We start from the raw sequence: 14,685 nt of genomic DNA, 5'->3' as shown, positions 1-14,685 counted from the left end.
AGAAAAAATTGAGCATGCGCTTCTGAGACAACAGGTCACTTGACACGATCATGAGAGCGATGTCGACATAAAATCAAGTTATTAAAAGCGGTCTCTCCTCTTGTCTTCACGACAAGGTCGCTCTACAGGTAAGTGACATAGATTTTGATCATTAAGAAGATGAATAATGTGTGAAATGTAATTTTAGGATTAGTTAATATATTGTCTATCAACAACAATAGGGTAGGGATGGACAGCCGAGTAAACTTAACTCTGTTCATAGAGATTTATGGACGGGGTTGAGTTTACTCAGCTAACGTTAGGTTGGACACTTATTTTCACTATAGCTAGTTGGCTACTGTACATGAACATCTATTGATCTTTTTTTTTTTTTTTTTACCTCTCTAAGGTTGGTCAAAATGTATGCCCTGTACATTGTGAGTGGACTGCTGGCACTGGTAGCAAGCAAACCCTGTGGTAACTATGATTTATCCCAGAAACACAATATTACAACACCTGATTGGTGAACATTTGCTTTTCCGTGGCAGTCTCTGTCTTGGCTAGCGGACTAAACTCCACTCCACGGTGAAGGAAGTTTCTGATGAACTTCACCAACGGAGTGGAGCCGATGCAGGCTTTGTGGTAGCTCAGATTACATCGATTTTTTCAAGGTCAATATAAAGAAATAACTTATGAAAAGCCCACCTATGTTTGTCCTCTGTAGTTGCATGCCTTTGTTTGTTGAAATACATACTTTTCATAAAACGTTAATCAAATACAAACACCGATTGTTGCTCTAATGGTGTTCACACTTGGTCCCTTTCAGACAATTAATTGTGTGCAGTGCAAACACTCCAAAGGAACTGACACCCCAAAAGAGCCACTTAAGCGAACCGACCTGAGACCATCTCGAAAGGTGGGCTGAGTTCGGTTCGCTTGAATTCCTCGGTCAGGTTCCGTTTTTTAGGACAATGTGAACGCAACGCACCGCAGGTTCGTTTGTCATTTCACGCACCACACACTAGACTACTGCTTACCGTTTCTCTTGCCATAAATCCCCACGTTAGTGCCACAAGAGAGAATATGCTGCAGGTTCACGGGAAGAAATGTGTGCTGTTTTTTGCATATTGATTAGCGATTGTCAAGGACTCACAGAAATGCCTAAATGTGGAGTTTAGTTCATACTTTTTGTTTGCAATATGTGATCTATAGACCGCTTCATAAACTGTTAATTGATTATGGGGTTTGAATAGTGTGTGAAGACAACATTTGGACAGAATCACAACATTGGGTACAAAATAAGTTCTAGCTTTAAAGGGGCAGTAGCCTACCTTGGATGTACAATTTTCAATTACAGCATTATTTATTCTGCAGTTATTGTATTGCTATTTATTCTGTRAGTATAAACATGTACATGTTATTGCTATCTTCTGATTGCATTTAATTAAAATATGGAGACAAAATAATTGTAATCTATTAGCTTCCAAAATGTAAGTAGGTGTATCTAGCTGTCCATAACACATTTTGATTGAATAGCTTMTCCTGCACTTTGTGCATTGAGTGATTGTTGGAAACAGATATTGGTTATTTTCTAAACATAACAATGTGAATGCAAGAGGACTCATTTCACAAAATGGGTAAGGTGAACTGGCAAAATAGTTGAGTCCTCATTCAAGGGCAGCGTGAATACAAAATATGTTTATATTTTTTGGCATATGCCAGTTAAATCTCAACAAGGAAACAGTCGGTGGTGGTATTTCAGTAACATTTATTTGGGGYAAAAGTATGMATTTCAGCAAACAAAGGCACGCAATTACAGAGGACAAACAGGTAGGTGGGTGTTTGATGTACTTGTTTTTAAAAAAAAGTATTGAATCGATGTAGTCTGAGCTATATTCCGTTGCAACGTGGACTCAAAGCATTTCGTATTATTCTGTACATACATCTGATACACTATTTAGTATATGTTAGGGAGTAAACWTTATTTATAATGAGGGTTACATGGYGAAAATCGAACCTCTGAAATGAAAATGATGGCCCTCCCTTCAGCTAAATATATTTGACCTAAACCGTTTCTAAATGCTTTGGGGGTAAAAAAACAAGTGATCTTCCCCTATACCCAAAATAATAATAATGAGAACATGCCTACCGTTTACCCTCACTTGGACGGACAAAATCCTTTGATATGCAGTTTTAGAAACTGTTCTTCGTCCTGTAAGCATTACATGGTAAAGCAGGAATTTTGATAGCCAGATAMTTGTGGGTTCGCAGACCGCCTTGGACAAGAGGTAGGGGTGAAAATATCTCCTTTATAGTAAAAGCATTGCATGAATCTATCGTATTTACAGGTCCGAGAAAAAAATATTTTATAAACATTTCACGCAATTCTACGTAATTGTATATATTAGCGGAATATTTTAATACCATACAATTGACCGGAATTACAGGCTAAGAATGGACAGAGAGAGGCCTATGTGTTCATGTTATATTTCTCCAATGCCAAATCAGTGRGTGTTTGCAATAAAACTGTCCCTGTTCGCAAATAATTAAATCTGAGACGTCATTAGGAATCTGAGCATGGTTCTTTCAAAAGTTGCGTCTACCTTACCACCCCAGAAAGAGTAGGCCTACGGACGCAGAAAAATGTAAGCTTTAACTGCTGGCTACTCTTCTTTTGTGGCTTAACCCAACCRATCGGAGTCATGTCTTTCCCGGGTATTTTACAACTTTTTTTTAGTATAAAGCATCGCAGACCAAAGCGTTTTTATAGATCACTTTATATAATTGGAATAAAATTATCTTATTCAACATCTTAAGCTAACAAGGYGTAGGCCTGTGCTTTAAAAAGAAAAATAGTAAAAGGGTAGGCGGATGGCATACCCTCTCATGCCCCCTCAATTCGAGTCTTGGTTTTAACTTAAAAGCCCTTCACTGACACGAGGTAGGCTATAAAGAGTGCGTGGTGGTTGAGGGAATTGACCCACAAATCTATGGATATAGCTGCCTATAGCCTAATACATCTGTCAAACAGGTAGGCCTACCTCTTATTTCTTAAATAGGAAGAAATAAGCTCCAACACAAAGCRCTCTTGTTGTTAGTAAAGCCTAATTWAAATGAAGACAGTTTTAAATTAATTATGCCTACCCAAATTTGCCTACTTTCAGTACCATGAGCAATCCATTTCTGATTGATTGTGCCYCTGGTGCTGCTTGAAGTTTCAGGACCACAGTTTAAGTTACTCGAATCATTAACTCTGATAAATATATTATGGGCAAGAAACATTGACTTTAATAAAATCAATAATATACTGAACAAAAATATAAATGTAAAGTGTTGGTCTCATGTTTCATGAGCTGCAATAAAAGATCCCAGACATTTTCCATATGCACAAAAAGAAGCTTATGCTTATTTCTCTCAAATGTTGTGCACAAATGTGTTTACYTCCCTGTTAGTGAGCATTTCTCCTTTGCCAAGATAATCCATCCATCTGACAGGTGTGGCATATAAATAAACTGATTAAACAGCATGATCYTTACACAGGTGCACCTTGTGCCGGTACAATAAAAGGCCACTCTAAAATGTGCAGTTTTGTCACACAACACAATGTCACAGATGTCTGAAGTTGAGGGAGTGTGCAATTGGCTTGTTGACTGCAGGAATGTCCACCAGAGCTGTTGCCAGATAATTTAATGTTAATTTATCTACGATAAGCCACCTCCAACGTCATTTTAGAGAATTTGGCAGTACYTTCAAATGGCCCTACAACTGCAGACCACGCCAGCATAACCACGCCAGCCCAGGACCTCCACATACAGCTTCTTCACATGCGGGGTTGTCTGAGACCAGCCACCCGGACAGCTGATGAAACTGAGGAGTATTTGTCTGTAATAAAGCCCTTTTGTGCGGGGAAATATATGATTGGCTGGGCCTGGCTCCCCAGTGGGTGGGCCTGACTCCCTAGTGGGTGGGCATAAGCCCTCCCAGGCCCATCCATGGCTGGGCCCCTGCTCAGTCATGTGAAATCCATAGATTAGGCCCTATTGAATTTATTTCAATTGACTGATTTCCTTATATGAACTGTAACTCAGTAAAATCATTGAAATTATTGCTTGTGGTGTTTTATAWTTTTGTTCAGTATAATAGTAGCAAGCTATCAATGTTGAKCTCCGGTCTTCCTCATCTTTGCGCTTTCCTTCTCAAACTAAACAGAACATAAGCTATGGCTAGTCCGCGCGCAAAAGTGCAATGTTTGGACTAGGCCTAATAAAAAAATGATTTACAGAAGAAACCTTTGACTCTCCTCCTGAACTGCCACTGTAGCCCTACCCAGCACAGCCAATGATTAAGCAGCACTCAAAGTTTTTGATCAGCAAAAGCAGAGCAGAGCAGAGCAGGGCAGGGCTCAGTGTAATGCAGCCCAGTTTCATTTACACCATACCAGCAGCTCTCTTAGAAATATAACTTTGCTCTGTGCTTCTGAGTATGCACTTCGTAGGCTATGGATCATTTGATTTAAAGCACACTAAATAGCCTCTAGGCGCACTTAATATTGCGCCCAGCGGAGAATCAGAGATTGAGAGGTGGCATCGGCCACACTATTTATTTATATTTATATACACACACTACTGGTTAAACTTTTTAGAACACCTACTCATACAAGTGTTTTTCTTTATTTTTTACTATTTTCTACATTGTAGAATAATAGTGAAGACAAACTATGAAATAACACATGGAATCATGTAGTAACCAAAAGTGTTAAACAAATCAAATATATTTGAGTTTCTTCAAATAGCCACCTTTTGACTTGATGACAGCTTTGCACACTCTTGGCATTCTCTCAACCAGCTTCACCTGGAATGCTTTCCAACAGTCTTGAAGGAGTTCCCACATGTGCTGAGCACTTGTTGCTGCTTTTCCTTCACTCTGCGGTCCAAATCATCTCAATTTGGTTGTCGGGGGATTGTGGAGGCCAGGTCATCTGATGCAGCACTCAATCACTCTCCTTGGTTATACAGCCTGGAGGTGTGTTGGGTCATTGTCCTGTGAAAAACAAATGATAGTCCCACTAAGCCCAAACCAGATGGCGTGCCTTATTCTAAATAAATCACAGGCAGTGTCACCAGCAAAGCACCCCCACAGTATAACACCTCCACCATGCTTTACGGTGGAAATACACATGTGGAGATCATCCGTTCACCCACACTGAGTGTCACAAAGACACTGCGGTTGGAACCAAAAATCTCAAATTTGGACTCCAGACCAAAGGACAAATTTCACTGGTCTAATGTTCATTGCTTATGTTTCTTGGCCCAAGCAAGTCCTTATGTGTGCCTTTTAGTAGTGTTTTTTTTGTTGCAGCAATTTGACCATGAAGGCCTGATTCACACAGTCTCCTCTGAACAGCTGATGTTAAGATGTGTCTGTTACTTGAACTCTGAAGCATTATTTGGGCTGCAATTTCTGAGGCTGGTAACTCGAATGAAGTTATCCCTGCAGCAGAGGTAACTCTGAGTCTTCCATTCCTGTGGCGGTCCTCATGAGAGCCAGTTTCATCATAGCGCTTGATGGTTTTTGCGACTGTACTTGAAGAAACTTTCAAAGTTCTTGAAATGTTCCGTATTGACTGACCTTCATGTCTTAAAGTAATGAGGACTGTCGTTTCTCTTTACCTATTTGAGCTGTTCTTGCCATAATATGGACTTGGTCTTTTACCAAATAGGGCTATCTTCTGTAAACCCCCTACCTCGTCACAACACAACTGATTGGCTCAAACGCATTAAGAAGGATAGAAATGGGCTGATGGTGAAGTAGACACTCGGTATTCATATCACAAAAGATAGAAAATAAGCTTTCCACAACGAATTTCAATAGAAAACTTGTAAAAAATAGACAAGATCCTGCAACCATGGAGAGGTAAATACCTGTCTATTTATGGAAAAATTGCCCTGATTTAACTCCTTAGTCATATCGCTGTTTACTCACTTACTTATGGCGCTGCCTACTCCTGATTCGTTTTCAAATCATATGAGCAAAAAATATATTTGTTTTATCTGGAACGCTAAACCAGACAAAAATAAAACATGCCTATCTATATAATGATATGAATTGGGTGGGTTGAGATTTATAAAATATAAAGCGCTAAACCTCTCTCAAAAGCTTCACTCATTCAAAAGTTTTATTTGAACCCTAAATGGTTCTCAAGAGTTAGATTATAAGAAAAGCTCATCCATTGTTTAAAAATTGCCTTTTTGCAAATCAAATAATTTTATTTGTCACATACACATGGTTAGCAGATGTTAATGCGAGTGTAGCGAAATGCTTGTGCTTCTAGTTCCGACAAGCAGTAATAACCAACAAGTAATCTAACCTAACAATTCCACAACTACTACCTTATACACACAAGTGAAAGGGATAAAGAATATGTACATAAAGATATATGAATGAGTGATGGTACAGAACGGCATAGGCAAGATGCAGTAGATGGTATAGAGTACAGTCTATACATATGAGATGAGTAATGTAGGGTATATAAACATAAAGAGGCAAAGTTTAAAGTGGCTAGTGATACATGTATTACATAAAGATGGCAAGATGCAGTAGATGATATAGAGTACAGTGTATATACATATACATATGAGATGAGTAATGTAGGGTATGTAAACATTAATGAAGTGGCATTGTTTAAAGTGGCTAGTGATACATTTCTACATAATTTCCCAAATTCCCATTATTAAAGTGGCTGGAGTTTAGTCAGTATGTTGGCAGCGGCCACTAAATGTTAGTGATGGCTATTTAACAGTCTGATGGCCTTGAGATAGAAGCTGTTGTCAATCTCTCGGGCCCAGCTTTGATGCACCTGTACTGACCTCGCCTTCTGGATGATAGCAGGGTGAACAGGCAGTGGCTCGGGTGGTTGTTGTCCTTTGATTATATTTTTGGCCTTCCTGTGACATCGTGTGCTGTAGGTGTCCTGGAGGACAGGTAGTTTACCCCGGTGATGTGTTGTGCAGACCGCACCACCCTCTGGAGAGGCTTGTGATTGAGGGCGATGCAGTTCCCTTACCAGGCGGTGATACAGCCCGACAGGATAAGTTTTAGGTGACAGCCAAATTGACGCTGTTGCACCTTCTTAACCATGCTGTGTGGGTGGACCATTTGTTTGTCTGTGACGTGTACGCTGAGGAACTTAACTTTCCACCTTCTCCACTACTGTCTCATCGATGTGGATAGGGGGTGCTCCCTCTGCTTTTTCCTGAAGTCCACGATCAAAAGTGTAATTTCAGATTCCAACAGGCTCTGCATTTCAGGAATCACAGTTAGCAATTACTCCTGGTATACTGTTAGATATTTAGCCATTTTTAAACATTTTAGAAAATAAAGTGTAAATTCTATTCATTTTACATGTAGAAAATTATGTGAAGCAGAGTGGAAGTTATATTATGTCAGGCACCTGAAGCAGACCCATGTTTGGAAAGTCTGTTTATTAAATGTTCCTTTGGAATTATTTGGATATCCTTTTGTCCTATTATAAGAAGCAACCCCACGGACAATTGGCAAAGTAAAGTAAATTCAAATGGAATTTCATTCAACGGTCGCAACAGACTGTAAATGTACTTGACTGTTGTCCAAGGGACAGCATCGGAATGTCGGGGTTAAGAGTTGGTAAACGTTGATCCACTTCATCCACTGCAGGACTTTTCAATGATTTTGCAATGAATTGTTTGARGTGTCTGAATAGATAATGCACAGCCCCTCTTGRTGAACAAATCTACTGTGATGAAAATAATCTCACTTGTGTCGTGCCACCTCTGATCTGTAAAAGTTCTGTAATTTGATGCACATAATTGATTTCATGTTGCTAAGGCATTCTTACCAGTACATCAGTCTACCACCATACTATTGTTAGCTCCTGGGAAAACCCACTGGCACTGGGATCACAGTGACCAGGGTAGACTGACTATGAGCAGCCTGTACTTTGTCCTAGTATGAGTCAGTTACATCAAGGTGACATTGGGAGAAGTCATGCTTAACGACACAAATTGGCTGCCTTGTGAAAATTCATTTGGTTATTAAGTTGCTGATGTCTTTGCTTTTCTTTGTGTATGATTGCTGAAACACTGATTGGAGAAGTCATGCTTAAGGACACATTGGCTTCCTTGTGGGAATTCATGTGGTTATTATGTTGCTGATGTCTTTGCTTTTTCATATGATTGCTGATACAGCACAGGAAACACTGGTTGTGCAATGCTTTGACCTAGATTAGAGTCTGAGGATCTCAGTTAGCACACAGCTGGTCTTTTGTAATCTTACTGTAGGTTTATTAGTCACATCTCTTACAGAACATATCTTTGGTAACATTGGAAGTTATTCATCTTGTACTTTTGCTATAATGTACTATTGTTGTTGCTTTAACCCATATTATGTGTCCAGACCCTATAGGATCGGAACATAGTGAGCTGCTCCTCTCACTCAATAAGAAGCTGCTGCGTTCTCTGGAGGACCAGGAAACATCCCCTAATCCGAGTGTGCACCTGGCCCTGCGTCTGTCCACTCACCACAACCTTGGCAAGGAGAGTGAAAACCTGAATGCACTCAAAACAGATTTACACAATGACATTGAGAGGTAAAAGGTCATATTTATAAAGCCCTTTTATTGCACATTTCTAGATGGCATTGTGCATTTCATGCTTGATAATGACCTAGTTGTGCAAACGTCCTTTTATGTAGTCAATGGCTTCAAAACTACCTGCAGTGCATTTGTATCCAGTTTCTTGTTCTGTATTTACGATTGATATTTTTGAGATTATATTGAAGTATCTTTACCCATCATAACTCTCCTGTATCTTCCCCTTKCCCTATATCTTCTGCTCTCAGCTCTCTGGCTAATAGCCAGCCAGTGGTGGGTCTCCTGGCRCTTTACACTCTGGCCCTGAAGGCCTCCTGCTATGATCTCAACACCCTGACCTTCACCGTCAACCAGAGGAGCGAGACCCTGCTGACTCATCTCAAGAGACAGATGGCACTGGAGAAAGAGCACATCACCTGTAAGCCTCCTCATTCCTTCGTCTGACCCTTACCATCTTTGTTAATGCTCTATAAAATTTGCCATCATACTTTATTTGTTTTCAGTCGCTGTTACTATTTAATTATTTTATCTGATATGTTTTTGTGTCCATCTTTCTCTCCTGCAGTCAGTCACCGTCCTCTGACAAATTACTACCAGTACTCTCTAGGCGTGCTGGCACTGTGTGTGAGTGGKGTTAGAGTCAACTCTCACGTGAGCAAGAAGCTCGTCGGGGCTGTAGACCATGGACATATCAAACACGGAGACTCCGATTGCATCGGTAAGTGTGACCAAGGAAATCRAGGAGCATCTCCACACTCCGATTCTGTTTTCCTACAGTTAAAATGTATTTCCTCACACTGGCTCCCTCCAATCAGATTCTCTATAGGTGATTTCATGGAGATGATGCTAAACCCTCGCTTCATCCCCTCTGTCTTTCTTTAGACACGTTTGCCATGGCTGGAATGGCCCTACAGTGCCTGAAGGAGTCTGACACTCGGGTGCAGGATGCGGCTCTTGACAAGGCCCTGGGCGTCATCAAGCAGAAGCTACTGGACTCCCGGCGGGCTGATGGTCACATGGGAAATGAGTTCAGCACAGGCCTGGCAGTGCAGGTAAGGACTGGGTCACTTCCCCCCTCTAGGCCTACAGTGCCTCTGGAAAGTATTTAGACCCCTTGAGTTTTTCCACATTTTGTTACGTTACAGCCTTATTCTAAAATGTATTAAATAATTTCCCCCTCATGAATCTACAGACAATACCCCATAAAGACAAAGCAAAAACAGGTTAAGACATTTTTGCAAATTTCATAATAACAAAAAAAGATCACATTTACATAAGTATTCAGACCCTTTACTCAATACTTTGTTGAAGCACCGTTGGCAGCGACTACAGCCTCGAGTCTTCTAGGGTATGATGCTACAAGCTTGGCATAGCTGTATTTGGGGAGTTTCATTCATTTTCTCTGCAGATCCTCAAGCTCTGTCAGGTTGGATGGGGAGCGTTGCTGCACAGCTATTTTCAGGTCGCTCCAGAGATGTTCGATCAGGTTCAAGTCCGGGCTCTGGCTAGGCCACTCAAGGACATTGAGACTTGCATTGAAGACACTCCTCGTTGTCTTGGCTGTGGGCTTAGGATTCATCAAGGATCTCTCTGTACTTTGCTCTGTTCATCTTTGCCTTGATCCTGACTAGTTTCCCAGTCCCTGCCACTGAAAAACGTCCCCACAGAATGATGCTGCCACCACCATGCTTCACCGTAGGGATGGTGCCAGGTTTCCTCCAGATGTGACGCTTGGCATTCAGGCCAAAAAGTTCAATCTTGGTTTCATCAGAACAGAGAATCTTGTTTCTCATGGTCTGAGAGTCTTTAGGTGCCTTTTGGCAAACTCCAAGTGGGCTGTCCTGCCTTTTACTGAGGAGTGGCTTCCGCCTGGCCACTCTACCATAAAGACCTGATTGGTGGAGTGCTGTAGATATGGTTGTCCTTCTGGAAGGTTCTCCCATCTCCACAGAGGAACTCTAGAGCTCTGTCAGAGTGACCATCGGGTTCCTGACCAAGGCCCTTCTCCCCCAATTGTTCAATTTGGTCAGGCGGCCAGCTCTAGGAAGAGTCTTGGTGGACTCCAAGTTGTGGAAACATCTCAAGGATGATCAATGGAAACAGAATGCACCTGAGCTCAATTTCGAGTCTCATAGCAAAGGGTCTGAATACTTATGTAAATAAGGTAACTGTTTTTTTTTATTATTCATTTGCTAAAATTTCTAAACTTGTTTTTTGCTTTGTCATTATGTGGTATTGTGTGTAGATTGCAGAGGATTTTTTATTTAATCAATTTTAGAATAAGACAAACGTAACTAAATTTGGAAAAAGTCAAGGGGTCTGAATACTTTTCTAAGGCTCTGTATATCAACCTGTGCAGCATTTACATGTCTGATTGGAGCAATATAAGCATTTCCCATGGGAATAACATGGTGTGTCCCAGGCCCTGCTGGCTATGGGCAGCCAGGTGCAGGAGTGTTCTACCTCAATGGAAGCCATGAGGTCAGATGTGAGGAAGGGAACATATCGCAACCCCATGGCCATGTCCCAAATTCTGCCTGCCCTCCAGCAAAAGACCTATCTGCAAGTCAAGGGAAAGCAGTGCCGCAATGAGGATGGCAAGTGCTGCGTTATCATCAAACCCAACAGTGGTCAATCTGTTTGAGGTGTGATCCTCCTCACTCTTACTTACTGCCTCTGCTTTGTTGGGTTTTCCTCTACAGACAGCCTGGTCCTGGAAGCCAGACAGCCAGTGATGGTGTTACAGAGCAATACCAAAGTAGCCCTCAAGTTGGAGGTGGTCAAATCACATGGGGCTCTTGATGTCTATTCTGTTGACGTGCCAACGGGCACCTCGTTGGTTTATGCCCTTGAACTCCTTCAAAAGAAGAACATTGGCTTCACGTGAGTTAATGGGGCGCTTTTATCGTTATTTTGGTTGATATGTTAATCAAGTTCCAAATTGATACTTTATGGAGAGCTAATTTGTCTCATTTACATTGCTACAACTCAGAAAACGTTGTAGAACTTCCCAGTGTGGTGGTGAATAGCTTAGTGTCATATCACAAGTTTAACATGATGAACTCTCCTCCTTGCTCCGTCCTCTGCCTACACTGCAGGTTTGAGAAGGAGACCAGCCTGTGGGGACCCTTCCTGAGRGTGGTGAATGGGGAACGGGCTCGACAGACCGACCGTAGATACTGGCGCCTCTCCTCAGACGGCAACGCTCTCAGCCAGGGTGAGAACAGAGGGTTATATGGCATAGGAAACACATACACAAATGCACATGCAAAATACACAACTTTCCTATGTCGTTACTAGTTATTGCRCAACAATACAATGAATGCCTTAATTGCTTTCATCCAAACATTGATTTCCTTCCTACTGTGACTAAAGATCAAACAATGATTTGGTTTCTCTCATTAGGTATCAAAGACTTCAAGATTGAGACGGCTCAAAAGATCACCCTCGAAAACACCAGCTACTGAGAATCAAGATGTTTGAAGCACAGTGATTGAAAAGGTGTCATGTCAAATTATCTGATGTGAAAGCAATACAGCACAATGTGATTTATAGTGTCATGTACTAGGATATTTTGGAGTAAAAAAATTGTAGAGATCTTAGGATTCTCAAAGGTTTGCAACAACTTTTATGGACTTGATTAATTTCCCCAGTGAATATGAATAGTTAATTTTAGACTCATGACTTTCTTCACTTTTACCTCTATGGATTAAAAACACATTGTTAAAAACACATTGTGAATTAACATTTATAGAGAATATAATTGCCTTTTTATACTTAACATTTCATAATCATTTTTTGTTAATGTATGGTTTAAACGTTTTTCATTTAAATAAACAAGATAAACCTTTGGCTATATTTGTCTGCTTTATTTCTTCATTTTATCAGTATTGTATTGAGGGTTGGGGRGGCCATTGTTTCCTAAAAGAAATAGGCTAAGCCTACTCTCCAGTCATTTGTATTAGTAAATAATTCTGATAAAGTGGAGGTGAGAATGAAATTAAAGTCAAATTACCTCACATCACCCCTGAATTTCACACATAGCTTGTAATTTATCCAGGATTAGGTGTCAACAGCAGGTGGCAGGAGCTATGTCAAAAAAGCTTGTACCACTTGTACAAGTGGAAATGCAGTATAATAAGAATGGTCTGCCCYAAGACCAGTATGGTCTGCCTGTCCAAAACATCACTAGTTACTACAGACACAAAGTAAAAATTGGCTTTATTGTATTTTTTTCCCCTTWAAACAAAAATGTGGTTTTAAGGTTAGGCATGAAGTTTCAAATCAGATTTTAAGAAGAGAAGTTAACCAAGGTATCATTACTCATTGTGTATTTATTCTTCACGTATTGTTCCCCCCCAAAAATGTCCCTGTTGGGAAAGGCCTGTAAGTAAGCATTTCACTATTAGTCTACATCTGTTTACAAAGCATGTGACAAATTATTTTGATTTGAAATTGTAGAAATAGGCAGGGTTTAGCTATTTGTGGCTGTGGTAACTAGTGATGACCCAAAACATCCAGTCTGAAGTAAAAGGGCCTCCTCTGGAGAGGTCTGCTGCATGATTCTCCACCCCCGGCTGGTCTATTGCTCTGAGGGATGTACGGTGTCTGTTTTGTCGAAAGTAGTAGCTCCCTTGCTACCTGGTGCAGTGCCATTAACCTCAGTCCACCCTGGTGGTTGARGTGTGCAACCACGGTTGTGTTGTCTGTCCGCATCAGTACGTTGTCCACTCAGTACTGGGAGGAAGTGCCAGAGTGCAACGTGAATTGCCTTTACGTTGATGTGAGCTGTTGTCCATGGTGCTGATCAAACACCATGGACCCCTTACTGGTTCAAGACTGCTCCCCATCTCTCTAGGGAGGCGTCTGTGGTCAAAGTCACCCGGGTTGTGAACTGCGCCTAGGAGAACTGTACTGGGAGAAGTGCTAGGCGCCACCATTGTATTGCTCTCCAGCAACTCATTGAAATMGTCTGCTTTTTGTGTTTGTCCCTCCTGGGACATAGATTGTGTCTGTTGTGGTCAATACAGCGCTGGTACATGTGGAGCAAGCCCAARGGTACAGCATCGACTGCAGCAGCTAGGAGGCCTAGGAGCCTCTGACTRTCTTGCGATGTCACCTGTTTTCTCAGTTTGAATGTTGAAAGACAATTTGTAAAAAAATACCAGTTTTTCTTGACAGTGTTACTCACATGATTTGAGTGTCCAGTGTCAAACCCAGGAAGTGCACACACTGAGTGGGGACCAGAGAACTCTTTTCCAAGTCCATTGTTAGTCCCAACTCCCAAATTACGCCATGGATGTGTGTGCCAAAGCTTGGCTTTGTGACCCTGCACATCGTCTATGTAGTTCAGGACCCTGGCCTGAAGGGGGGCTAGCTGTGCTTATGCACTCGAAACTTTAAAACATGTTTTTTGAAGGTGAATATCAGGTATTTTCTGTGTGCTGGTAGAATGGAGATATGAAAGTATGCATGGAGATATGAAAGTATGCATCTTTCAGGTCCCCTGTGGTGAACCAATTGCCTGTTTGTACTGACTGAATGATTGTTTTGAATGTCAGCGTTTTGAAGGGAGATGACAACTCAGGCATCTTAGGTCCAGGATCGGACGGAGGCCTCCGCACTTTTTTGGCAACAGAAAATAGATTAAATTGAACCCACAGTTTACTTTTTAGCAGGGTTGCGAGCTGTTGTATTCAAGACACACCTGAAGTGTGGGGTCATTGACAAAACACCCATTTGTTGGCCATTGACCTTTTCCTGCTGGAAAGGTGGTGCTCAAGGAAATGGTGTTGTGCTAGAGCTGATCAGCTGAGACTCTCTGTTCCTCTACTCCTGAGCAGGTGCAGCGATAGTCGGAGCCTCGTTTCTTGACATCCCAGTTGGGGCCTTGGGATGGGAGTAATGGTTTGCTGGGTGATGCATTATAGGCCTTGGAATGAGGCGCTGAAGCTCCATCTGTGCTTCTCTGTCCCCCTTAGACACTTGGAGGAGGTGGYCCACTGCMGGGCCAAATGTCTGGCCAAGTGATATGGGTACACCTAGSAGTGGAACGTTCTCTTTGTCAGGGAGCTTGGACT

The 14,685-nt window shown here is 41.5% G+C and overlaps 2 protein-coding genes across 5 annotated transcripts in view; one reads left to right on the top strand and one right to left on the bottom strand.

The window, feature by feature from the left end:
* Window positions 1–14,685, bottom strand: part of LOC111957646 (ankyrin-1-like) — a 312,240-nt gene that overhangs the window by 211,302 nt on the left and 86,253 nt on the right. The window lies entirely within an intron of this gene.
* Window positions 33–12,457, top strand: tcn2 (transcobalamin II). Of its 2 annotated transcripts, none has more exons than XM_070437053.1 (10): window positions 33–128; window positions 389–456; window positions 8,410–8,602; window positions 8,854–9,023; window positions 9,171–9,323; window positions 9,488–9,657; window positions 11,028–11,206; window positions 11,312–11,488; window positions 11,704–11,822; window positions 12,011–12,457. In XM_070437053.1, the coding sequence occupies exons 2-10, from the start codon at window positions 399–401 to the stop codon at window positions 12,070–12,072; spliced, it is 1,281 nt and encodes a 426-aa protein (XP_070293154.1). In that variant the 5' UTR covers window positions 33–128; window positions 389–398; the 3' UTR covers window positions 12,073–12,457. The 2 variants fall into 2 exon arrangements, with proteins under 2 accessions (XP_070293154.1, XP_023834325.1); XM_023978557.2 differs by having other exon boundaries at window positions 35–128; window positions 11,028–11,202; window positions 11,308–11,488.

This window comes from Salvelinus sp. IW2-2015, linkage group LG33, assembly GCF_002910315.2.
Source record: "Salvelinus sp. IW2-2015 linkage group LG33, ASM291031v2, whole genome shotgun sequence".
Classification (NCBI taxonomy): Eukaryota; Metazoa; Chordata; class Actinopteri; order Salmoniformes; family Salmonidae; genus Salvelinus; species Salvelinus sp. IW2-2015.
Note: the sequence above shows the minus strand (reverse complement) of the source record. Positions and strands in the feature narration are given on the sequence as shown.